At 40.4% G+C, this 26803-nt stretch overlaps 1 protein-coding gene across 4 annotated transcripts in view; it reads left to right on the top strand.

The window, feature by feature from the left end:
- Positions 1 to 26803, top strand: part of DMD (dystrophin) — a 2163935-nt gene that overhangs the window by 1987081 nt on the left and 150051 nt on the right. For 2 of the 4 annotated variants that reach the window (XM_065915498.1, XM_065915497.1), the window contains exon 1: positions 24998 to 25144. The exons of the other annotated variants lie outside the window; for them this stretch is intronic. In XM_065915498.1, coding sequence (XP_065771570.1) covers positions 25125 to 25144 — 20 coding nt within the window. In that variant the 5' untranslated portion in view covers positions 24998 to 25124. Of the gene's footprint in view, positions 1 to 24997; positions 25145 to 26803 lie in introns of those variants that run through there. 4 annotated transcript variants of the gene reach the window in all.

The following is a 26803-nucleotide window of genomic DNA, read 5'->3' as shown; positions in this document are numbered from 1 at the left end:
ATTATAATTGAATATAAATATATGCCAATTATTTAGCTCTAGTTAAAATCTGCCAAAATATAAGGAGGCTTGTGAATGATGCAAATTGGAGATTTGCATAGATTTAGGGTGCAATTTCAGAAAAGTAAATAAACATTATTTTTGCTTTCTGACTAAAACACACTAGGTATATTACCTTGTTTACTCACCAAACAAACCAAAAAAAAACCAAAAAAACAATTACCAAAAAGCAATGAAACAAAGCTCACCTTCTTTACCCTTTCACTGCCATTGCCATGACTTACAAGTCAAAACTAGACAGCCACTTCTTTATTGATGGACAGAAATTTATTAGAAAGCCACAGATGAATAAAGAACAACTTAATACAGTCTGAAACATTTAGATCACTTGTTTTTTAGGAAAGTGTCATGGATTTTGAAAGGACATCAATCCAACCAAAATTTATTCAAGTTTAATGGGAACAGGATTCTTTTTCTAGACTATTTCAGAGGCAGTCTCAACTTATGATATTTTTGTTGTAAAGTAACAGAGGCCAGATCTGATTTGCTGGAAGTACTGTCATGTGATTCCAATGTCTAACCTCTATTTGGGTACATAGCCCCTCTTTCTAGTCAACAGGAATGTGTTCTTCTAACTAATAGCAATTAAAACCTTATTTGTCCTCCCATTGAAAAAGCTCCTGGTGGTAGTCTTGGAGAAAATATGGGAAGGGGATTAGTGATGTCATATAAGGAGATAAGAAGCATTATTTTAACATTTTAAAAGTAAAGAGAAGATGAATTTTTTCCTTTTAAAAAAGTGAATTTTATCAAAATATAGTTGATTTACAATGTTGTGTCAGTTTCTGCTGTATAACTCAGTTATACATATATATATAATTTTTCATATTATTTTCTATTACAGTTTATTACAGGATATTGAATATAGTTCCCTGTGCTAAACAGTAGGGCTTTATTGTTTACCCATTTATAGTTTGCATCTACAAATCCCAAACTCCCAGTCAACCCCTCCCCTTCCCCTACCCCTTGACAACCACAAGTCGATCTTCTATGTCTGTTAGTCTGTTTCTGTTTCATGGATAAATTCATTTATATCATATTTTGCATTCCACACATAAGTGACATCATATGGTATTTGTCTTTCTCTTTCTGACTTACTTCACTTAATATAATAGTCTCCAGGTCCATCCATGTTGCTGCAAATGGCATTGTTTCATTCTTTTTAATGGCTGAGTAATATTCTATTAGGTCTTCCCAGGTGGAAGGGTTCCTTTTTCTCCATGCCTTCTCCAGCATTTATTATTTGTAGACTTTTTGATGATGGCTGTTCTAACTATTGTGAGGTGATACCTCTTTGTAGTTTTTGAATTAAGAGAAAATGAACTTTAAAAATTATAAATCAATCAGCTTGATGTTGACAAGCAATGAAATGCTAGAAAATGACATTTAAGTGATGAATATAATGGGTACTTAGAAGAATATGCTCTTGGGAGTCAGCATGATAGCCTCATAATCTGTCAGGTCACATTCACATTTTTATTATGGCTACTCAATGGTTAGATGAAAGGACTATTATAGACAGTGTATTTTATGATTTTACACCACATTTTCCAAATTCTTTTTTGAGGACTTTGGGAACCAGATAAAGAACAGTGGGTTGGGTATATACAGCTGATAAAGACATCCAAAGAATGTCAATTGGTAGATAAGGATCAAAATGCAATAGAGTCTCCCTCCTTGAACCTGTATTTTAAATAGCTATGCCTTTGTGCATGGCTATTTCCTCTTCCTTCAACTTTTCTTTCAGTCTCAGCCTTTTGTCTGAAGACTTTGGTTAGCCAATTTTACCCATGCATCACTACCTCTGTGAACTGTCCTCTGGCTGTATTCAGTGAGCACATCTTTCTATCAGCACTTATCTAGCTAAATTTTGATTGTTTGTTTATACATGTCTCCTGCTGTAGCCTATGAATGCCAAGAAGATAAGAACCACTTTGATCCATTGTGGTCTCCTTACACCTAATATGGGCTTCCCTGGTACCTCAGATGGTAAAGAATGCACCTGCAATGCAGAAGGCCTGGGTTCGATCCCTGGGTTGGGAAGATCTCCTGGAGAAGGGAACAGCTATACACTGCAATATTCTGGCCTGGAGAATTCCCTCGACAGAGGAGCCTGGCAGGCTACAGTCCATGAGGTCGCAAAGAGTCAGACATGACTGAGGCACTTTCACTTACTACCTAATATAACTAAACCCACAATAGATACTCAATTATTGATGGAATAATTGTAGATAATAGCTATATTGATTAATAAATTTGAAATTGACAAAAGTTATGAACACTTTATATGATAAATATATCAAAAGTTGAATAGATTTAAATGAGTTAGCAAGATCATTTCTAATTGCAAGATGAAATATAAAAGCATGTTTAAATAATACATAAATCTTATATTTAAACTTAGTAATCAATTTGAAAACACAGGAGGAAAGAGACCTTAATTAGTATCAGGTTGTGTTTAAAAACCCTTGGGTTTTTCTTAATTCACCGGGTTCACTATGAACAAAAAGTTTAATGGCAGGAACAAAACTAAAATGTTACCACAGTTCTATATGGCATAAACAGAGGGAAAAGGGATGTAAACATCACAGTTAGTTCTGAATATAGCATTTTTTATTAGTTTTTATTGGTGGAGTATAGTTGCTTTACAATGTTGTGTCAGTTTCTGCCGTACAGCAAGCAGAGTGAATCAACTACATGTATACACATATCACCTCTTTTTTGGATTTCCTTCCCATTTAGGACACCACAGAGCATTGAGCATTGAGGGCTTCCCGGGTGGCTCAGCTGGTAAAGAATCCGCCTGCAATGTGGGAGACCTGGGTTTGATCCCTGGGTTGGGAAGACCCCCTGGAGAAGGGAAAGGCTATCCACTCCAGTATTCTGGCCTGGATAATTCCATGGACTGTATAATCCATAGGGTCGCAAAGAGTCAGACACGACTAAGAAACTTTCACTTTTTTCAGGGCATTGAGTAGAGTTCCCTGTGCTATACAGTAGGTTCTCATTAGTTGAAGATCACATTTTAAATGGATCTTACTTCTTAAAGTGTCACCAGAATAGCCAAGGGTCTGTCTGTAGGCTATATTATATCAGGATTTAAAAAAATAGAAGTAAATAGAGGTATTTATATTTAGCTTACAGAGAAGTTATCTTAAGGAGAATGCAATAGGGGACTTCAAATATTTAGAAGGTTAAGAGAAATTAGTTTTATACATTTTGGTTGTTTTTTCTTGTTGTTTTTTTTTTTTATTATTATTGTTCCTCACTTATTATTTTCCTGTTTTGCCTTAAGAACAGATTCAAGTACATACACAGAAGCTACAAGAAAGCAAATTTCAAGTAAATATTAAATAAAATTTTGTAACTGAGCTACCAAAACACAGAATCTACCACCTTAAAAAGCAATCAACTCCTTCTAGAGTAGATACTCAAGGCTGAAATGACTGTCTCACCCCTAAAGGCAATTTCCATATTGGATGAGGAGATGTAATTCATTAACCTCTAGGGTCACTTCTGAAGCTCATGTTTTGATATTTTCAGAATTAATCAGAAAGGACTGACAGCATGACCTGAATCTGTCCTATATTTATATAAACATCCTGTGTAAGACACCTCATTTTCTATCTAACTGTATACATTTTTGAATGTTAAATTTGATTTTAGGGCAAATACTTTTTAAAAAACACTTTAAAAATAAACTATTTTAAAGAATAATTTACACAGAATAAACTGCATCCATTTAAAGTGTACAATTTACTGATTTTTGACAGGTATATGCCCATGAAATTACTGTTACAGTCAGAGTACAAAATATTTTCATCCTCCCCAAAGCCTCCTTGTGTACCTTTGCAGGCCACTCCTCATCCCTGGCCTCAGGCAACCACTGATCTGCTTTCTGTCACTGTAAATTAGTTTGCATTTTTGAATATTTTCTATAAGTAGAATTATATAGTATTTTTGTGTGGTTCATTTCTTACACTCAGCATAATGACTTTGAATGTCAGTAGTTTCAAAGTCACTAGGTCATTTCTTTTTGATTAAGAGTACTTTTTACTGCATGAATATACCATATTTTGTTTATCGGTTCATCTGCTGGTGGTCATTTGAGTTGTTTCCAGTTTGGGGATATTATGAATAAAGCTGCTAAAAACTGTATACTTGTTCTACTCCCTAGCCTTAAGATGCACACACTGAAAATAACTCCATGGCTTATGTGTGTATGTATTTAATGTATTCATGTCAAGTGAACAAGCACCTATACAACAAGTACCAAGGATAAATTGAGCAGCTATCAGCTGAGTTATGTGAGAAAGTCTCACTTTCTAATATTCTTTCTAGGGAGTAGATGTGTATCAGTTATCTTTTGCTGCATAACAAACTACTCCAAAACTTAATGGGTTAACACAGAGGTCAGCAAACATTTCTATAAGGACCAGGTAGTAAATATTTCAAGCTTTGCAAGCTACATATGGACACTGCTGCATATTATATACTTTTTTAAACTCTTCAAAACTTTAAAAATACATTTTTACTGAATGTTCAGTTCAGTTAAGTCGCTCAGTCGTGTCTGACTCTTTGCGACCCCATGAATCACAGCACGCCAGGCCTCCCTGTCCATCACCAACTCCCAGAGTTTACTCGGACTCATGTCCATTGAGTCGGTGATGCCATCCAGCCATCTCATCCTCTGTTGTCCCCTTCTCTTCCTGCCGCCAATCCCTCCCAGCATCAGGGTCTTTACCAATGAGTCAACTCTTTGCATGAGGTGGCCAAAGTATTGGAGTTTCAGCTTCAGCGTCAGGCCTTCCAATGAACATCCAGGACTGATCTCCTTTAGGATGGACTGGTTGGGTCTCCTTGCAGTCCAAGGGACTCTCAAGAGTCTTCTCCAACACCACAGTTCAAAAGCAGCAATTCTTCGGCACTCAGATTTCTTCACAGTCCAACTCTCATATCCATACATGACCACTGGAAAAACCATGCCTTGACTAGACAGACCTTTGTTGGCAAAGTAATGTCTCTGCTTTTTAATATACTATCTAGGTTGGTCATAACTTTCCTTCCAAGGAGTAAGTGTCTTTTAATTTCATGGCTGCAGTGATTTTGGAGCCCCCAAAAATAAAGTCTGACACTGTTTCCACTGTTTCCCCATCTATTTCCCATGAAGTGATGGGACCAGATGCCATGATCTTAGTTTTCTGAATGTTGAGCTTTAAGCCAACTTTTTCACTCTCTTTTTTCACTTTCATCAAGAGACTTTTTAGTTCCTCTTCACTTTCTGCCATAAGGGTGGTGTCATCTGCATATCTGAGGTTATTGATATTTCTCCTGGCAATCTTGATTCCAGCTTGTGCTTCCTCCAGCCCAGCATTTCTCATGATGTACTCTGCATAGAAGTTAAATAAGCAGGGTGACAATGTATAGCCTTGACGTACTCCTTTTCCTATTTGGAACCAGTCTGTTGTTCCATGTCCAGTGCTAACTGTTGCTTCCTGACCTGCATATAGGTTTCTGAAGAGGCAGGTCATGTGGTCAGGTATGCCCACCTCTTTCAGAATTTTCTACAGTTTATTGTGATCTACGCAGTCAAAGACTTTGGCATAGTCAATAAAGCACAAATACATGTTTTTCTGGAACTCTCTTGCTTTTTTGATGATCCAGTAGATGTTGGCAATTTGACCTCTGGTTCCTCTGCCTTTTCTAAAACCAGCTTGAACATCTGGAAGTTCATGGTTCACATATTGCTGAAGCCTGGCTTACAAAAACAGGCCACAAACCAGATTTGGTCTATGAGCCATAGTTTGTAGATCCCTTGGGTTTCCTAGTGGCTCAGTGGGTAAAGAATCTGCCTGCATTGCACGAGACACAGGAGACAGAACTTCCATCCCTGAATCGATAAGATCCCCTGGAGAAGGAAATGGCAACACAGTCCAGTATTCTTGCCTGGAAAATTCCATGGACAGAGGAGCCTGGTGGGCTACAGTCCATGGGGTCATAGAGTCAGATATGAGTGAGCGACTTAACACAATGACTACTTATTCAACTTACTGTTTGGTAGATGGCCTGGGCCGTATGAGTGCTCTGAACCAGCTACTATAGTGGTCCCCTCTTATCCATGGCAGATATGTTCCAAGACATCCAGTGGATGTCTGAAAGCATGGATAGTACCAAACTTTATATATGGTATGTTTCTTCCAGTGCATAACTATGACAAAGTTTAATGTATAAATTAGGCACAGTAGGAGATCAACAACAATAATAACAAAGTTGAGCAATTATAACAATATACTGTAATAAAAGCTGAGTGTGGTCTCTTTCTTTCATAATATGATTTTACACATTTAATACCTTTGCCATCTTAACTAAGCTCTTACCATGCACTGTGGCCCTACCTTGTACAGTTTGAGGTGCAACAGCAAAAGCAGCACACATTTCTTTTTTCTTCTTCACAATTTCATGGATAGAAGATTAGTTCTTACTGTAGTTATTGGCAACATCAGCCTATCATTTTCTTATTTCCTTATGAAGTCAAGAACTTTTACCTTTGCACTTAAACATTTATGGCTTCTCTTCTGGATATTTGAATTGCCACCATCACTACTCTTGCACTTTGGGGCCATTGTTAAAGAAAATAAGGGTGACTTGAATACAAGTTATGCAGTACTGCACCAGTCAATCTGATAACCCAGATGGTGCCATTAAGTGTCTAAAGGGCAGGATATGCTGGATAAAGGGATCATCCTAGGTGAGACTGATGGCATAAGGTTTCATCATGCTACTTCAAATGGCATGCAATTTAAACCTTAAGAGTTGCTGATTTCTGGAATTTTCCATTTAATATTTTCAGACTGCAGCTGAGCATAGGTGACTGAAATCATGGAAAGCCAAACTGTGCAGGAGGGGTGGGGGGAACTGTTGTATTCTTTGCCGAGGCTGCTTAATGCACCTGTGGTCAGCTAGCAGCTGGATGAGCTATTGTGTCGTGATTCTCATGTCAACTGGGTGACAGGTCCCTTAGGAGCAGATGCAACTAGGTCTGTCAGTCTCATCATCCAACAGCCTGGTCCAGGCTTCTTTACGTGGAGACTGGTCAAGTCTGTGCTTGTGTCACGTTTGGAATTGTCTATTAGCCAAAGCAAATCACATCCTAGAGTCATTCCAGATACAAGGCATGGAGAAAGACTCTTCCTTTTGATGGAGGGAAATACACTGCTGCTGCTGCTAAGTCACTTCAGTTGTGTCCAACTCTGTGCAACCCCATAGATGGCAGGCCACCAGGCTCCGCCGTCCCTGAGATTCTCCAGGCAAGAACACTGGAGTGGGTTGCCATTGCCTTCTCTGAAGTACACTGCAAGAGCAGGGAACTAGGGAGGGACCAGAAAGTGTGTCCATTTTGCAATGTATCACAAGATACTTGGAGAAAAGTTTTCAGCATGCTTCGTAGACTTGAGAGGCCTCTGAATTGAGGTATGTGTAAAACAGGATATGCTATGATAATTCTTGCTTTGTGAGTAATCTTTGGTGAGCTAGGCAGTTGATTTGTAGCTTCACAGTCAATGGTGGAAATACAGTATCCATAGTCCAGTGATTTTAAAATACAGTATATGAAATAAAGATGAGAAATATAGTCGATTAACCACTTAACTGCAGGGAATTTAATGAGTGATGCTGTGACTAAATTCTGAAGAAAGGATATGACTTCCTTTCTCGTTATTCTCTTAGCTGGCCACTTTTTTGAAAATAATTTTATTCTCAAAACTGTTACTGTTTTGCTCTTAATACACCTTATATACCCATAGGCACAGGGCTTCCCAGGTGGCACTAGTGGTAAAGATCCCACCTGCCAATGCAAGAGACATAAGAGACATGAGTTCGATCCTTGGGTTGGAAAGATCCCCTGGAGGAGGGCATGGCAACCCACTCCAGTATTCTTGCCTGTGAACTCTCATAAATAGAGGAGCCTGGCAGGCATAGGGTCACAAAGAGTCAGACATGACTGAAGTGAGTTAGCATGCATGCACATATGCAGAAGTGGAAATATGTACACATAAGTGTATACATGAGTAAGTTGTACATGTGAATCTTATATAATGTTATAAACCAATGTAACCTCAAAAAATTCCAAAAAGAAAGAATGTTTCTACAGTAATAGAAGAATTTCTCGCTTTTCGTCATTTTGTATAAGCATAATCCTTGCCAGTCTTCATAAACACTAATGCAGGTAAGTTTCTCCAAGCCCTTCATAGGATGAATTTATAGGTATTAAGTAGAATGGACATGAGTTTGAGTAGGCTCTGGGAGTTGTTAATGGACAGGGAAGCCTGGCATGCTGCAGTCTATGGGGTCACAAAGAGTCGGACACGACTGACTGAACTGAACTGAAGTAGAATGGGAACCATTCAGTCCTAAAATGTTACCATACTGTCAAGCACACACTTGCCAATTTGTTGGCCTCGACCTGGGCATGCTAGTAGCAAGGGCTCCACTGTAGGATGAGCACAGAAGGCTTATTTCTCAGTTTATGTTTTGAAGTGTGTTGCTCAGACAGGCAACATACAGTTGTATATAGTAGTGCAAGCTACCTGTTACTCCCCTTGACAATACTTTTTAGCAGCAGTGTTTTTTTCCTCCCCCTTCTGCAATGTGACAATATCCCTGTGGCGTTCGGAATAACAAGAAAAGGCTGAGTGATTCTGAGTATACTTTCAAACAGCCGTGCAGACGAACAGCTGGTAGAGAAGACACTCCCTGAAACTTGCAGCATGTTCTCAGCCCCTGCAGTGTCTCGTGGGGCTCGACCTTCAGACTTGATGAATGCCTGGCTAGCTTGTTCCCGCTCCTGCATGTCTTAATTCCACTCCAGTCTCTCGTAATGCTCCAGCCCTTACTGGGGAATAAAACTGCAAACTGTCGGCCCCTTGCTTCCTTCCAAATCTCAGTCAAGAGGAATTATATTTATGCATAATTGTCCAATAGGCATACAGTCCATCCATTCTCTGTGCAGTAGAGGTTTCTAGCTTTCATCTTGTTTGCCCAATCCCCAGTAAAAATTAAATTTTATGTAGCATTCCAGGGCAAACATATGTATCTCTATCTGTAAGTATTTCTCTGTCTACTGTGTGTTTATACAATGGAAAGAAGCATTTCACAAAGCATGACTTATCCTTGCCATCTAATTAATTCTCTTATTTCCTATTCTATTTCATTAAAAACAACATTAGTGGTGATCTACTATGTAGATTTCATGACCTATTAACAGTTCATGACCTCTAGTTTGGGAGAACTATATTTTATCCATATTTTATCCATCCCACGGGCCTGGTCATAGAAAGCTACATTTTTGGATCAATTTGCCTTGATCTCCATAAGGTTACATCATATCTTTAGCTTGTGTCTGCAAAGACAACTACTGAAAGGGATTTTGTTGAAAATTGACATCATGCAGTTACTCCCATCTGAAAATCCAGGCAATGATTTTATTTAGATCTAAGAGCAGAATTTGGATTTTGCTTTGTTTCACTTAAAGAATTGTATTCTTTTCCCCTTATCAATAATCCAAATAATAAAATCCATCATATTTCCTCTTATATTTCTTCTTTTGTTTGGTATCCAGGAAGATCACAGCAAAATTATATCCCTTTAAAATTTATTGAAATATATTGTTATATCAAAAAAGGCTTATGCTTAAAGAAACACAGAATTTTCACAGTGTGAACATACCCATGTAACTAGCATCCAGATCGAGAAACAGAAGATTACAGCTCCCAGAAACTCCCCTGTGTTCCCTTCTAATCTTTACCCACCCCCCAAGGGTAACCACTGTCATGACACTGAGCAGCATAAATTCATTTGACCTGGTCTTGTACTTTATATAAATGGAATGTTACAGCATGTACTCTCATATATATCTGGCTTTTAAAAATTTTTAATTGGAGGCTAATTACTTTACAATATTGTGGTGATTTTTTCCATACATTCACATGAATCAGCCATAGGTGTACATGTGTTCTCCATCCTGACCCTCCCACCCACACCCCTCCCCATCCCATCCCTCAGGGTCATCCCAGTGCACCAGCCCTGAGCACCCTGCTTCATGCATCGAACCTGGACTGGCAATCTGTTTCACATATGATAATATACATGTTTCAATGCTATTCTCTCAAATCATCCCACCCTCGCCTTCTCCCACAGAGTCTAGAAGTCTGTTCTTTATATCTGTGTCTCTTTTGCTGACTTGCATATAAGGTCATTGTTACCATGTTTCTAAATTCCATATATATGCTTTAATATACCGTATTGGTGTTTTTCTTTCTGACTTACTTCACTCTGTATAATAGGCTCCAGTTTCATCCACCTCATTAGTACTGATTCAGATGCATTCTTTTTAATATCTGAGTAATATTCCATTGTGTATGTGTACCACATCTTTCTTATCCATTCATCTGCTGATGAAAATCTAGGTTGCTTCCATGTTCTGGCTATTGTAAACAGTGCTGTGATGAACATTGGGGTACAAGTGTCTCTTTCAATTCTGGCTTCCTCGGTGTATATGCCCAGCAGTGGGATTGCTGGGTCCTATGGCAGTTCTATTTCCAGTTTTTTTAAGGAATCTCCACACTGTTCTCTATAGTGGCTGTACTAGTTTGCATTCCCACCAACAGGGTAAGAGGGTTCCTTTTCTCCGCACCCTCTCCAGCATTTATTGTTTGTAGATTTTTTGATTGGAGCCATTCTGACCTGTGTGAGATGGTACCTCATTGTGATTTTGATTTGCGTTTCTCTGATAATGAGTGATGTTGAGCATCTTTTCATGTGTTTGTTAGCCATATGTGTGTCTTCTTTGAGAAATGTCTGTTTAGTTCTTTGACCCATTTTTTGATTGGGTCGCTTGTTTTTCTGGAATTGAGCTACAGGAGTTGCTTGTATATTTTTGAGATTAATTCTTTGTCAGTTGCTTCATTTACTATTATTTTCTCCCATTCTGAAGGCTGTCTTTTCACCTTGCTTATAGTTTCCTTTGTTGTGCAAAAGCTTTTAAGTTTAATTGGGTCCCATTTGTTTATTTTTGCTTTTATTTCCATTACTCTGGGAGACGGGTCATAGAGGATCCTGCTGCAATTTATGTCAGAGAGTGTTTTGCCTATGTTTTCCTCTAGGAGTTTTATGGTTTATGGTCTTACATTTAGATCTTTAATCCATTTTGAGTTTATTTTTGTGTAAGGTGTCAGAAAGTGTTCTAGTTTCATTCTTTTACAAGTGGCTAACCAGTTTTCCCAGCACCACTGGTTAAAGAGATTGTCTTTTCTCCATTGTATATTCTTGCCTCCTTTGTCAAAGATAAGGTGCCTATAGGTGTGTGGATTTATCTCTGGGCTTTCTATTTTGTTCCATTGATCGATGTTTCTGTCTTTGTGCCAGTACCATACTGTCTTGATGACTGTAGCTTTGTTGTATAGCCTGAAGTCAGGCATGTTGATTCCTCCAGTTCCATTCTTCTTTCTCAAGATTGCTTTGGTTATTCAAGGTTTTTTTGTATTTCAATACAAATTGTGAAATTATTTGTTTTAATTCTCTGAAAAATAACATTGGTAGCTTGATATGGATTGCATTGAATCTATAGATTGCTTTGGGGTAGTATACTCATTTTCACTACATTGATTCTTCTGATCCATGAACATGATATATTTCTCTATCTATTTGTGTCATCTTTGATTTCTTTCATCAGTGTTTTGTAGTTTTTGATATATACGTCTTTTGTTTCTTTATGTAGATTTATTCCTAAGTATTTGTTTCTTTTCGTTGCAATGGTGAATGGAATTGTTCCTTAATTTCTCTTTCTGTTTTCTCATTGTTATTGTATAGGAATGCAAGGGATTTCTGTGTGTCAATTTTATATCCTGCAACTTTACTATATTCATTGATTAGCTCTAGTAATTTTCTGGTAGAGTCTTTAGGGTTTTCTATGTAGAGGATCATGCCATCTGCAAACAGTGAGAGTTTTACTTCTTCTTTTCCAATCTGGATTCCTTTCATTTATTTTTCTTCTCTGATTGCTGTGGCTAAAACTTCCAAAACTATGTTGAATATTAGTGGTGAGAATGGGCACTCTTGTCTTGTTCCTGACGTTAAGGGAAATGCTTTCAATTATTCACCATTGAGGATAATGTTTCCTGTGGGTTTATCATATATGGCTTTTATTATGTTGAGGTATGTTCCTTCTATGCCTGCTTTCTGGAGGGTTTTTATCATAAATGTATGTTGAATTTTGTTAAAGGCTTTCTCTGCATCTATTGAGGTAATCATATGGTTTTTATCTTTCAATTTGTTAATGTGGTGTATCACATTGACTGATTTTTGGATATTGAAGAATCCTTGCATCCCTGGGATAAAGCCCACTTGGTCATGATGTATGATCTTTTTAATATGTTGTTGGATTCTGTTTGCTAGAATTTTGTTAAGGATTTTTGCATCTATGTTCATCAGTGATATTGGCCTGTAGTTTACTTTTTTGTGGTATCTTCGTCTGGTTTTGGTATTAGGGTAATGATGGCCTCATAGAATGAGTTTGGCAGTTTACTTTCCTCTGCAATTTTCTGGAATAGTTTCAGTAGGATAGGTGTTAGCTCTTCTCTCAATTTTTGGTAGAATTCAGCTGTGAAGCCATCTGGTCCTGGGCTTTTGTTTGTTGGAAGATTTCTGATTGCAGTTTTTATTTCTGTGCTTGTGATGGGCCTGTTACGATTGTCTATTTCTTCCTGATTCAGTTTTGAAAAGTTATACTTTTTTAAGAATTTGTCCATTTCTTCCAAGTTGTCCATTTTATTGGCATATAGTTGGTGAAAATAGTTTCTTATGATCCTTTGTATTTCTGTGTTGCCTGTTGTGATTTCTCCATTTTCATTGCTAGTTTTGTTGATTTCTTTCTTTTCCCTTTGTTTCTTGATGAGTCTAGCTAATGGTTTGTCTATTTTATTTATCTTTTCAAAGAACCAGCTTTTAGCTTTGTTGATTTTGGCTATGATCTCCTTTGTTTCTTTTGTATTTATTTCTGCCCTAATTTTTATAATTTCTTTCCTTCTACTAACCCTGGGGTGCTTCATTTCTTCTTTTTCTAGTTGCTTTAGGTATAGAGTTAGGTTATTTATTTGATTTTTCTCCTGTTTCTTGAGGTAGGCTTTTATTGTTTTGAACCTTCCCCTTAGCACTGCTTTTACTGAATCTCATAGATTTTGGGTTGTTGTGTTTTCATTTTCATTCATTTCTATGCATATTTTGATTTCTTTTTTTATTTCTTCTGTGATTTGTTGGTTATTCAGAAGTGTGTTGTTTAACCTCCGTATGTTTGTATTTTTAATAGTTTTTTTTTTCCTGTAGTTGACATCTAATCTTACCACATTGTGATCAGAAAAGATGCTTGAAATGATTTCAGTATTTTTTAATTTACCAAGGCTAGATTTATGGCCCAGGATGTGATCTATCCTGGAGAAGGTTCCATGTGCACTTGAGAAAAAGATGAAATTCATTGTTTTAGGGTAAAACACAAACTTTAAATGATACAATGGACCAGTTAGACCTAATTGATATCTATAGGACATTTCACCCTAAAACAATGAATTTCATCTTTTTCTCAAGTGCACATGGAACCTTCTCCAGGATAGATCACATCCTGGGCCATAAATCTAGCCTTGGTAAATTAAAAAATACTGAAATCATTTCAAGCATCTTTTTAGGGTGAAATGTCCTATAGATATCAATTAGGTCTAACTGGTCCATTGTATCATTTAAAGTTTGTGTTTCCTTGCTCATTTTCTGTTTAGTTGATCTATCCATAAGTGTGAGTGGGGTATTAAAGTCTCCCACTATTATTGTGTTACTGTTAATTTCCCCTTTCATATTTATTAGCATTTGTCTTACATATTGTGGTGCTCCTATGTTGGGTGCATACATATTTATAATTGTTATATCTTCTTCTTGGATTGATCCTTTGAGCATTATTTAGTGTCCTTTGCCTCTTTTCATGGCCTTTATTTCAAAGTCTATTTTATCTGATATGAGTATTGGTACTCCTGCTTTCTTTTGGTCTCCATTTGCATGAAATATCTTTTTCCACCCCTTTACTTTCAGTTTGTATGTGTCCCTAGGTTTGAGGTGGGTCTCTTGTAGACTCTTGTTGCTAACCAAGTCTTCCTGGGATCCTGGACGGTTGACATCTGCCAGGAGGATTGCAGGAGGGTTGTAGCCAGAGATCAGCTCCCCAGAGGAGCTCACAATTTGGTAGGGGATGCCATCTCTGGGGCTAAGTTTGCCCCTTGCCTTTGGGCTCGCCTGCCTCTCTGCCTCTGGCAGGGGATGGGCCGGTCCACAGCCAGCTAGCTCTCCTCTGGTATTTGCTCATTCCTTTGTTCTGTGAGTGGGCCCAGCAGTGCCTTAGGTTGGAGCTTTTCATGGGAAAGTTCTTTCTCTCTCTCTTTCCTTTTGCTTTCCCCCCCCACCCCCTCTCTGGCTATCCCATGGTTTGGGTTGCTATCTCAAGGTAGCTCCCTCAGATTGCCCTCAGGGCATTCAGGCACAGTCCTTACCCTAAGCAATGCAGCCCGTGCTTCCCTGTTCAGCCCCCGCTTGCTGGTGGTGGACGCAAGCATCTGGGCTACTTTTCTACTGGAAGTTGCAGTTAGGTGCATAATCTGTGGGGTTTATTTATTTATTTTTTCCTCCCAGTTACATTCCCCCCTGAGATTCCAAAATTTCCCACAGACCTGCCAGTGAGAGGGTTTCCTGGTATTTGGAAACTTCTCCTCTTTTATAACTCCCTCCCTGGAATGGGTCTCCATCCCTAACTCTTTTGTCTCTCTTTTTATCTTTTATATTTTGTCCTACCTCTTTTTGAAGACAATAGGCTGCCTTTCTGGGTGCCTGGTGTCCTCCACCAGTGTTCAGAAGTTGTTTTGTGGTATTCGCTCAGCATTCAAATGATCTTTCAAGGAATTTGTGGGGGAGAATGTGGTCTCCCTGTCCTATTCCTCTCCCATCTTAGGACTGCCTCCCCCCGTCCGTATCCGGCTTTTTAAGCTTTTAATTCATCCCTGTTGTATGAAGTTGTTTGTTCTCATTGCTGTATAATATTCCATTGTGTAAATGTGCTAAATGTTACAATCTACTGTTGATGGACATATGACACCAAAAAGAAATATCATAAGCATCCTAAAATGTGTCTTTTGGTGAACATATGTATATATCTGTTTTGGAAATATATCAAGAAGTGAAGTTTCTGGGTCATAGCAAATATATATGTTCAGCTTTTATACAGTCTGCCAAACAGTTTTCCAATGTGGTTATTATACCAACCAACTTAAATTCCTATCAGCAAGCATGAGAGTTCTAGTTCCTTCATGTACCTCCCAACACTTTGTGGTGTTTGTCTTTCTCATTTTGGCTGGTGTACATAACTAAATTTACTAGGTATACCAAACTGTGTGGTCTTCAAATCTGGGTTGTAACTTTTCCTCCCTTCTTCATATTTCATTCTGTTTCCTTAACCGTGAATTTTACCTATTAATTTTTGAAATTTATGCAGCCTCAGAAGTTACCCTAGAGGCTCTGTGGAACATGAGGTGTAAATACACATATAGTATAAATACAAATCTGAATCCTCAGCTAATGATGTCATTATCAAAAATCCTAGTCTTCCCTCCCCTCCAGTCCTCACCTCCAATTAGTTGAAAAGCAGCATTGATTCTGTCCCATAATCTGTCTTGAATTCAACCTTCCCACCAATTTCCAGTGACACTTTGTTAGCTCAGGCCTTTATCATCTCATAACTGGACTATTGTAAAAGTCTCTATAGCATATATTTCCATTCTAATCCACACCCTCTTTTCCAGGCTTATTTCTTCCCACCCCAAATTTAATTCTGTTCAAAGAGAAGAATATTCAAAGTATGTGCCATGTGCTCAGTTGCTTCAGTTGTGTCTGACTCTTTGTGACCCTACGGAGCCTGCCAGGCTCCTCTGTCCAAGGTGATGCCAATTTTTCCCTTTCTAGCCGACACATGAGAAGAAGCTTCTAAGGGATGAGAGTAATTTCAAGCTGTAAGGGCCTAGATTTCCACACTACAAGCTTGACAATAAATCAAGTTTGTGATTTCATATTCTAATGGGACAGTTGGTATTTTCTGTGTATTGGCCTTCCTGAGACATAAAATCCAATATTGGCCCAACACTTTTTTGTATTCCAGAAAAGCTTAATTGATTTCATAAGACAGCAGTACGTTAACTTTTCCCAAAAAATCTATGCCTTAGTAAATTATTAACATGAGAGATTAGCTCACAATCAAGTTAAGAAACTTACTTTAGCTCTTCTTACACTAACAGAAACATGCATGAAGCCTGATGGTGTAAGCCTAGTTAGCTCTTAATTGAAATGTATGTCCCTTAATCCCAAGAGGTCAAACTAACCACCTCTCTCTTTTGGCTTTTTCCCCCTCCATTTCTGTATTTATAATCTGTCTGATACTGGGCTTCATCATGTATGAATCTGTCTCAACTAGATTGTAAGTTCCTTCAGGTCAGTGCCATATTTGAGTCCTTCTGGTGAGAGGAACCTGATTACAATGTTGAAATATTAAAATATTTCCAAGTCCATCCTCCAGACACTTTCCAGGTGTTACTAATGATAATGAAAAATGAGAAGTGTTTGACTGATAAGCAAAGACATATGTAAGTGCTCCATAAATATACCGCGATTGCAGTCATTTAAAGAAATGAATATATGGGAATATTTAGCAGCAAAACTTAGTCTAGGTATGGGACATGAAAAAGACTTCTTGGGAATTTGTGAATTAGTTAAAATTCTTTGCATTCATATTTCCCTTTGATCTTCAAAAAGTGTCTGGACAAAACTAGAGCTGAAGTATAAGATTCAGCCCTTGGTAAATCATTACTTGGTTAAATTGGTTTTTAACCTCCATTTCCCTTTCTTGTGGGGAATTCCTCCCACATCCTGGCTAATCAAGGCCTGCACTCAGAGTCCTTCTCTACCAGAGTGTAGGGAATCTTTCTCTACTGCTGTCCCCCATGAAACCAGCACTCACTTCTTCTTTGGGGTTCTGCTCTCTGCCAATAGGAATGTGAATACATCTTTTAACATGTGTGAATAGTCTTGCTATTTTAGCCTCACCCCCCAAAATAAGACCTTTGGGGGAAATAAAAAGACCTTTTGATGTGAACTTTACTCCTATCTTAGGCTGATGGTTAGTGATTTATTTCCCCCACCCTCAAAAAGATCTTATTTTACCCATTTGTTTCCCTCTTAAATGTAAAAAAACAAAAGAAAGAAAGGGTCCCTTTGCAACTTGCTTTAAAGAGAAAAGACTAAAACTCTTAGATCTCTCCTTTTCCTTCATACACAGTCTAAAAACGAAAAGTTAAAGTGACAGTGCTAAATTTATTTCGTGCTGTATTCCTAACAGTATTCCTGAACTTCTTGGGTTTCCTTTTAGGAAATATGGCTTCCCTGGTGGCTCAGATGGTAAAGAATCTGCCTGCAATGCAGGAGACCCGGGTATGATCCCTGGGTCAGGAAGATCCCCTGGAGAAGGGAATGGCAACCCACTCCAGTGTTCTTGCCTGGAGAATCCCAGGGATAGAGGAGCCCGGCAGGCTACAGTTCATGGGGTCGCGAAGAGTCGGACACGACTGAGCACTTTCACTTCAGGAAATATACCTACCCAACTGGCTACTTGGCATGAACAGAATATCCCCCAGCCGTCCAGTCGCTTTCATAGTCAATATGTGATTTGACCCGTACTCTGGCCTCCTGCAATAATGTCTGAATTTTACCACCAGAGCTCCAGAGGCGTTAAGTAACTGGTCTCAAAGGGTTAAGTGACTGGCCTCTAGGGGCAGAATTGGTCTAGAGCTCTGCCTTGCTCGGGTTAATGCTTCTGCTAGAATGTGGAGCTACGCTGGCTGAAGATTAAGAAGCTGCTTTTGATTCTGGTAGATATTCATCTTAAAGGAAAAAAAAACCCTAGTATCTTCATACGGTAGCATTTGAATATTAAATTTTCCTTATCTGTTTCAACTTAAGAGGACTTCCTTGTTCACTTAATTGACTGGTAATTCCTTTGTTTACTACCCCCCTACCCCACCCCCAATCTCAGAATCTCAAGAACCAATTCAGAAGTATTAAAAATGGTCACATTAGGATTTAACTTTTTTTTTTTTTTAATGAAGTTCGACTATTTCAGAAAGAGGTAATTTAGGCAGGAATGTATGTAGAATTTCACATTTTAATTAAAAAGCCTCAAAATGAAATGAACCTCTGACAGTAACAGATGACTACCTCTAAAAGCTGCCTTACTATCTGATGTATGTTCAGTATTTTCTTGTGGATAATAAGTCCTATGACTTGTTTCAAGAAAAGTGACAGGACTAAAACAATTAAAAAAAGACAAAGCTGCTCTTTTTTAATCATATGCTCATAAATAAAACTGGGTTCTGAATTATTACCACAGAAGCAACTGACAAAGTATAAGTAAATCACTCTAAGAACCCAAGCTGTTCTTGCTTTATTTTTTTTGAACATTCAAACCAAATCTCTGAGTCCAATGATGAATTTCCTTTGACAAATAAATATTTGCAAAGTATGAAATATAGACTTTGTGTGCTTCCTAAGGCCAAAGCATAGTGTTTAAACTAAAATTTAATATTTTTCTCTCTCCTCAACTACACCAAAATAAGAACATAACTTAAAAATAATTCTCTCTTGTAGCAGACTGTCCATTAATCATGCTTTAGATAATATTGGCTTTGTGAGTATTCAGGTAGAAAGAAAAACTGTAATTTCTAGATTGATCAGAAAACCTGAGAGTATTTATGGATTGGAAGAAAACAACAAAATCTGGCAAAATGGGATTTTCTGTAACCCCCAGTATGAAGTCACGAAAGGTACTTCTTTCAACAGCCTCCCACTTTCCTAGCAAAATTCTTCATGTGGTGATCGGCTTCATTGGGTAGATCAAAGAGTTAATCTACTTGTGATTTGAGAAAAGACTTCCTTTTTTTTTTTTTTTGGTTAGGGTGGTGTGTGGGAGGAAGGTAGGAAGAGGCCCCAGAATGAAGTCACTAATTGGGGTTTTCACCTGCTGTGAGTCTAATGGAATACAAAGTCTTATTTGTAGCTGAAGAGGAAGGCAGATTATGCAGAGTGTCAGAATTTCTGCCTAGTTTTAAAATTCCTGTTATTTGGCACTGCCATTTGGTAAAGGCAGACGAATAGTTACAGCTTTTAGCTATCCTTAAGGTGGACCAGGAATGCAGATCTGCCTGAACCACCTTAACCAGTATCCATGTTGAGCCTTTGAGCTGGAGGTGGTGTGTTCCCTACACCCGGGTAGCTCTGTAGTTGGCAGGCTAATAGGTACACAGCAGAATTCTTTGCCGGGGAGGAACTGCTGGGCCTGTGAGGTTAATGGAGTGTGGCTTGATTTTAGTGAAGATGCTAAACTTCACATCTTTTCTAGATGTTCAGTCTGATATAGGTGGCTCGGTGAAGCTTTGAAAAATCTTATTAGAAGAATACTGTTTGAGAGAGAAGCCCAGTGCCACTTCCTCTGGAGCCTGTGTGCTGAAATCTCTGGTTCACATGGTAGCTGGCTCAGAGAACTTTGCTCAGTCTGGCTTACTCTGCCTCCCTGCAGGGGAAGAGCCTGGAAAAATAGGCTTTTGTGTGGGTGTGAAGTACGCTGTGTCTGAATGTGGAGGTCCCTTCATTTACCAGTTAATGCGAACTGACTGGATATGCTGATATCCCCAAGATGCAGGGTTTCAGATTGATCGAAAGGGATTTTTACACATATTTTAATTAGCACACCATGGTATTTGCTCTAACAATGACTCACCATCACTGGAAGCATTTGTTAGACGTCTGATTCACTGTTCATGGCTAATACTTGTACTGTGCAAAGAGAAGCACGAGATCCTTATGTGTTTACTGGATAGACAGCCAAATGTTGAAATTTTACTATAAACTGTGTATTAGGCTTAATTGAAGTAATACCTATATTCCAAATGAATTTTTATAAAATGGCACAGGTTATATACTTAAGATTGAGTTTCCTAGGTGGTGCTAATACTGAAGAACACGCCTGTCAATGCAAGAGACTTTGAGAGGTGGGTTCAATCCCTGGGTTGGGAAGATCCCCTGGAAGAGGGCACGGCAACCCACTGCGGTATTCTTGCCTGCCATGGACAGAGGAGCATGGCAGGCTACAGTCCATGGGGTGGCAGAGTCGGGGACACGACTGAAGTGATTTATCATGCACTCATACTTAAGATTAGTGAAGAAACACAAAGCAGTTTGGATGGAGACTCATGGAGCCAGAAGGAAGCTGGACCCTAGCAGGTGGCAAAGTCCTTCAGGGCCATATCCAGGCAAGTCCCCACTGCAGACCATTCCCTGTCTTTTCCTTTCCCTTGCTGAAGCTAGGAACAGCCTGGCCTCCACCCTTGAATCTTCACACACACACACACATACACTTAAATGGAATCATCCAAACCCATGCCATGCATTATTGCCATGTCCAAAGGATAGCTCTATTCCTGCCATCTTCCCTCTGAGTTCCAGACTTGGGTGTCCGCCTGCCTTTCACATCACACCGCCATCTCTGAGTCATCAGGCTCAAGACTGAACTCATCATCTCTCCCCGACCCTCTTCTGCCTAAATCTGTCCCCCTCTGGCTGAAAGTGCTGGCTTGGTGAGTGTTACTCACCCAATCTTGGGAGTCACCCTAGAACAATAATGCTCAAATCATCCTCCACCTTGGCTGCATGTCAGAATCACCTGGAGAGCCTTAAAAGTCCCGGTGCCCAGGGCCAATTAAATCACAACCTCAGGGTGGTAAGACCCAGGCATCTGAATTTTTAGCATTCCCCATGTGATTCCAGTGGCAGCCAGACTTGAGGACCATGGCCCTAGATCTTCCTTCTAGCTCATGTATATGTCCGATCAGTCAAGGCTCCTGTAGTTTGAACACTGCTGTATTATTTCCTCACTCTCTGCCACTGTCATTGTTCAGATCCTCCTCATGCCGCAGTCAATGTGTATCTGGTGTCCTAATTCCAGACTCTTCTGATTCAGCCCTGCACCATTGCCAGAGTGATTTTTCTGAAAGACGAATCTGACAGAGCCACACTCATGCTTAAATTCCTTCCTTATAAAGCTCACCCTTTTAGCATGCAGGTCAAACTTTGGATCAGCACACCAGGTCCTTTCCAATGTGCCCACCTCTCTAATCCCTACCTTGACATTCTCCCAGAGATCAAGGAGAGCCCTAAAGCCCTGAGAAAGAATAATCTGTTTCTTGTCTATTTCTTGCTGTGATCACCATTTATAATTACTGACTTGCTTTTACCCCCAGTAGGCCAGAATCTTCTTTGGGGCCTACAGAGGAGGCTTCTAGAAATATCTATCCAGTGACCAAGTCTAATCTCCTTTTCAGCTCCAACTGGTGGAGTTAACTTTCTCCTTGATGGTAGTCCCTACTCAACAACCAGCCAAGTACCCCAGAGGGTGACTTTGACTGGGTAGGTCCCTGTTTGATCTGGGTCCTGGGAGAAAAAACAGATCATACACTCAAAAGTGGTACTTGAAGAAAGTGTGGTGAAAGACTATTTACTAAAACCTGAGCACTGCAGGAGAAAGAACAAGGGTGAAAGGAGGGAATGGTTTAAGGAACTTGGAGCATGCTGATGCTGTAGAAATGACTACGCAGTGAGACTCATGGCCAAGCATAAAGAAACTCGGCCACTGGCAGGCTTAAGACCAACAGGAGGGAGGTTGGGGAATAAATACCCCGACATCTCTCTCCTCCTACCCTTTCATCTCCTGCTGTAGGCCTTTCATCACTGCTTCCCATTGGCTGAAAGTGAAAGAAAGCCAAAGGGCAAGAGAGCCTGATTGATGCCATCCACAGAGGTCCAACCCCCTGGGCCACAGAGCAGGGTGGAAAAGGGTATAGAACAGAGCTGGAAGAGAGAATGGGGAGATACCCAGTATAGTCCCTTTGATCAGAGAGGTCCTCTTTTTTCTAAGTACTAACAACGTTTAAGTGGTTCAAAGACGAGTTTGGTGTATGGAAAAATGTACTAGGTGGCCTTCCTAGACCTTATCCTATTTAATTCCTTCCTTACCTCTGTTTCTAGCAAATTGACTCTCCTCTGCTGTCAGCCAGCAGTGGGATCGTTTATGAGTACACAAGAAAACATACAGATCTTCCTCCACAGTAGGAGAAGCCACTTCTCTGCACGGCAGCCTGACAGAGTGGCTAATTACATGGGCCTTGAAGTCAGACTCCCTAGTTCCAATCTTTGCACGGTCACATTCCAGCCATGGTACTAGGGACCAGTAGCTTGTGGTAGGTTTCAAAGGCAGGATTTAAACTTAAGTTGCTTTATGGTCTGTGGTTCACATCGAAACAGTAATAATGAGGAGGAAGAGGAGAGCTACTACAAGCAAGCAATTAATGTTTTATCATGCATGGCATCACTATATAATTGATATATGAAATGAAGATATAGAAATTATATTCTTTTCTTAACGGCTTTCCCTAATAAGCAAAATTGATAATCTAACTGAAATAAATAGCGAAACAGTTGCTGTGATGCCCTTTTCATTTCTTAATAATGCTTTCTGTGTTTAGTTTTGAAAACAACATCGAGATTTGGGAAGAAGCCTTCAAAGTGCCTATAACACCAGTCTAAAAAAGAACCTAAAGATGTATTTTTGAGGATTGCCATCTGTCAAATGTAAAAGGAAATCTGAATAGTAATTTCTAATTTTCCTTTTTTTCCCCCAATAAATTGTTTCGAGTAGTTTTCTAGCTGGACACTGAGAAAGTAGACTTGAGCATTGATTTAAGAGAAACATAGCAGAATTCCCGAATCTTAAGCAGGTAATTTAAAAGTGTAAAACAAACTAGAAAGGAAGAGAAAGACAATGTTTCCTAGTATTTACAAATGTGCATGCTGGGAGGTTTGCATCTTTTCATTGGAATACATATAAACAATATTTAAGTCATTCACTTGCTACATTGACACAGAGATGACATCACTGATTAACTGCAAAGGCCACCACACCACTTCATTATCACAGAACACGAATCCCTTTTCACCAAAGATAGGGGCAGACCTAGAATCTCCAGTGAGACCAAGGGACAGCCTCACGCAAAGTCAGTTCTGGTGTGCCCTCTGCCCCCAGACCTTAATAGCAGCTGAGTCCACAATTCACTGGCTCAAAATAACTAAAAGATAGCAGTAATGTCTCAGTGTATCAGGTAAAATGCCAGAAGGGCCCTGCGTGTGTGTTCAGTTGTGTCTGACTCTTTGTGACCCCATGGACTATAACCCACCAGGCTCCTCTGTCCATGGAATTCTCCAGACAAGAATACTGGAGTGGGTTGCCATTTCCTCCTCCAGGGAATCTGCCCGGCTTAGGGATGGAACCTGCAGCTCCTATGGTGCCTGCATTGGCAGATGGATTCTTTAGCACTCAGCCACCTGGGAAGCCCCAAGAAGTGCCCTAATTGTTTTAAAATAGCAACACCAATCAGACCTGCATGCACGGTGTCTTCCCTATAAAGTTTATATTTGTATGTGATTTGTCAAGGGTAATGAAAAAACTTCGCACTCCCTTTCCCTTTGGTTCATGCACATTATTTTTGCCTCTTTTGCTACGATGTAGCAGATAGGAAAAGGAGATTGATAGCTAGAGTCCTTTCAGCTCAAACATTCTGGCCTAGAAGGGGTGAGGGGGAAATGTTGAGAAAAAGAGAGGACATTTAAAAAGAAAAAGGGAACCCTTTAAACTGTAAGCTGAAGAAGAATGAATCAACCAGAACAGAGAGTGAAAACGAAATGGTTGAAAGACTATAAAAAGAAAAGCAGGCCCACAAAATAAATGGACAAACAGGGACAATGAAACCACTAAGGAAGTTTATCTGAAAATACCCGTTGGACTCTTTAATCGAAGATATTATGTGAAGGTTGAGAAAAATTCTTGTGCTCATGAAGGCTTTCTTCTCGTCCGAATATTTCCAAGCTTGTCACAATTTTGCATAGTTAACCTGTGTCGTCATATTGCAAACTCTGCAATTAGAAGTATTTGAACTACCAGGCCCTGGAACTTTTCCAATAGAACGTTCCATTGGAAAAGGTTTCCTTTTAGATTTCTCTGAAGAATACTAAAAGATCACACTGTACCACACCATTGGTGGTGGTTTTTATTTAAAGAGTCTATACTACTGGTTCTCAAAGTTCACTGTGCTCAGAGTTTCTGATTCAGTAGCTCTCTCTGGGCTGGAGCCCAGGGAATTTTCATTTCGAAGTTCCCAGGCGATGCTGCTGGTCCTGGGACTCCAGGATGAGAACCACTGCTCTGTCACAAATACACAAATGTTTCCTTAAAACCTATTTAGCCCAGGATGAACGAAACTAGAATTTCATGTCCTTACAGCTCCATCAGTTTAATCTTCGATTGGGGCGAGGCGGGGGGAGGAAGAATTATGCTCGTGAATTTTTTCTCTTTCACTCTTTAAAAAGCAAACTCTTGAGCCCACACACTTAATTATCTGCGATGAGGTCATTTGCACCTAGGTCATTTATTTAGGCAACAAGTTGTCTCGCTGGAGGATTTAAGGGGGTGCTGGTAGGGCAATGTGTGGCTTCCAGGTTCCGGGCACTACCTTAAATCTCCTGCTCCGTCTTTCTTCTGCTTTTCTCTTTTTCCTTTCCGTTTTGAAAGCCCCGACTGCCGGGTCTCTGGGAGTCCGGGTTCCCAGGGCGCTAGGTAGGGGCGGAGCCCGGCCCAGCCCCGCCCCGTCTGCCTGCAGCGCCCCCTCCCGCGCGCCGCCCGCCCGCCTGCTAGCCCGCGCCGGCTCCTCCGCAGTGCTTTCAGCTTCGAGCCTGGGCGGCGGCGGCGGCAGCAGCGGCGCTCGACTTTCGGGGAGCCCGGCGGCTCTGGGAAGCTCACTCCTCCGCTCACGCCCTCCCCCGACCTAGCAGCCATGAGGGAACAGCTCAAAGGGTAAGTGCACCGCGCCGCCCTCAGATCGCCGCAGTCCGTGCACTTGTGGCACGAGCAGGGTGCTAGCAGAGGCGGCCAAAACTTACACTCGCGTGGCGGCTCGATCCCGGGCTCCGGGCAGCCGGCGTTCAGGGCAAGGTCCCCCCGCGGCGCCGCAGCAGGTGCGCCCCCGGGGCTCCCCCCTCCCCCCCGGCGCCCGACTCGCTGGGAGCCCTTTCCCCCGACTTTGGGACGGGCTCGGAGAGAAAAGGCTGATGTCTCGCAGTACCCAGAGGGGACAGAACGTTCCCCACGCGGGGATTGGGGCTGCGGGAGCTTTTTGCTGCTTTCTGTGCTGTGTGGACGCAAACCAGCCAGGCTTCCTAAACCGTCTCCAGACCTCGCAGAAGGAAGGGGCGCGCCAGGCTCTACCTTCCATTGCGCTGCAAGTGCCAAAAGGTCAACTTTCTGCCTGATTTCTTCCGAGGATTCCAACTGACATTTCCCTGGTTGCATTTTCTACTGTGTTCGTGCCATGCCCCAAGACTTGGAGAAATCAGGAGAGAAAGAAAAGGCAAGGAGAGCCCAAAAGTCAAGGATTTGACATAGAGAATTTGGGGTGTTTTTTTTTTCCTTTGCCCTCTGGGGTTGAACGTGGAGTCATTTCGGGTTGTCCTTCTCCAGGTGTCTATGCCGTCTTTAAGCAAAGTTTGTCATTCTTGGTCGAATCATGACAATGAAAAGGGCAGGACACTGTTTATCTCCATTCAATTTGAAGTTAAGTTTGAAGCTTGATTTGAAAGGGTTTGGTTGCCCAAGAGAGACATATTATTAATTATAAAATACTTTAAAGTGGAAAAAAAATTCAACCAGGGTAAGTGATGAACCGAAGTCTTTAAGTGAGATAAACATATGTGGCCAACAAGCTCTTCTTGGTCTCTCGGCTTCTTTATCCCTGTGGCCTCTCCCTGTCACTCCCCATCGCCCTTTCTTTTTCGTCTAGATTTTTTATTTCCTTGTCCCAAATCCCCTCTTCAGAGGATCCGGTTGCTCTTGGAAAAGCAGAAGAGCAAATGAAACAACATGGCTATATGAAAGGTTTCTGACCCTTGATCACCATAGAATTGGTTTCAGTCATCATTGTTTGATCTTGGATAGGACACGACCCTGAAGTGAAATTGCTTTGGCCAAAGTTGAGGGTGGGTGGGAGTTAAGCCCTGAAAAGCAAACAGAATGGAAGAGGAATAACAGCTGGAACAGTCACGGAGACAATCATCTTTGCCCTGGCTTGAGCCGAACAGAACAAAATGTTAATAGTGACAGGGAGCAAGAAATGAGGACTAGAATAGGGTATCTGATGCTTACACTGACACCCACCCCCCCAAACCCCATATCCACAGTAGCAGAAACTTTTAAATATATTTTCCCATTCCCACCCTTCGAGTCTTTCAGCAGTGGCAGCCAAGTTCAGCATTCAGCATGCAAATGCCAAGGTTTCTCTAGAAAAAGAGTCTGATCCCTAGATTAAAGGGAAATGATTTTGTGTGTGTGGATCAATGGGCTCCAGATTATATATGAAGCCAAACTCTAATCCTCTGCAAATCACAAGAGAACGCTACCTTTATATTGCTGCATAGGGATCACTTTCCTCCCTGGGAAATAGTGGAAAGATATTTTTTA

The sequence above is a fragment of the Muntiacus reevesi genome, chromosome X, assembly GCF_963930625.1.
Source record: "Muntiacus reevesi chromosome X, mMunRee1.1, whole genome shotgun sequence".
NCBI lineage: Eukaryota > Metazoa > Chordata > Mammalia > Artiodactyla > Cervidae > Muntiacus > Muntiacus reevesi.
Note: the sequence above shows the minus strand (reverse complement) of the source record. Positions and strands in the feature narration are given on the sequence as shown.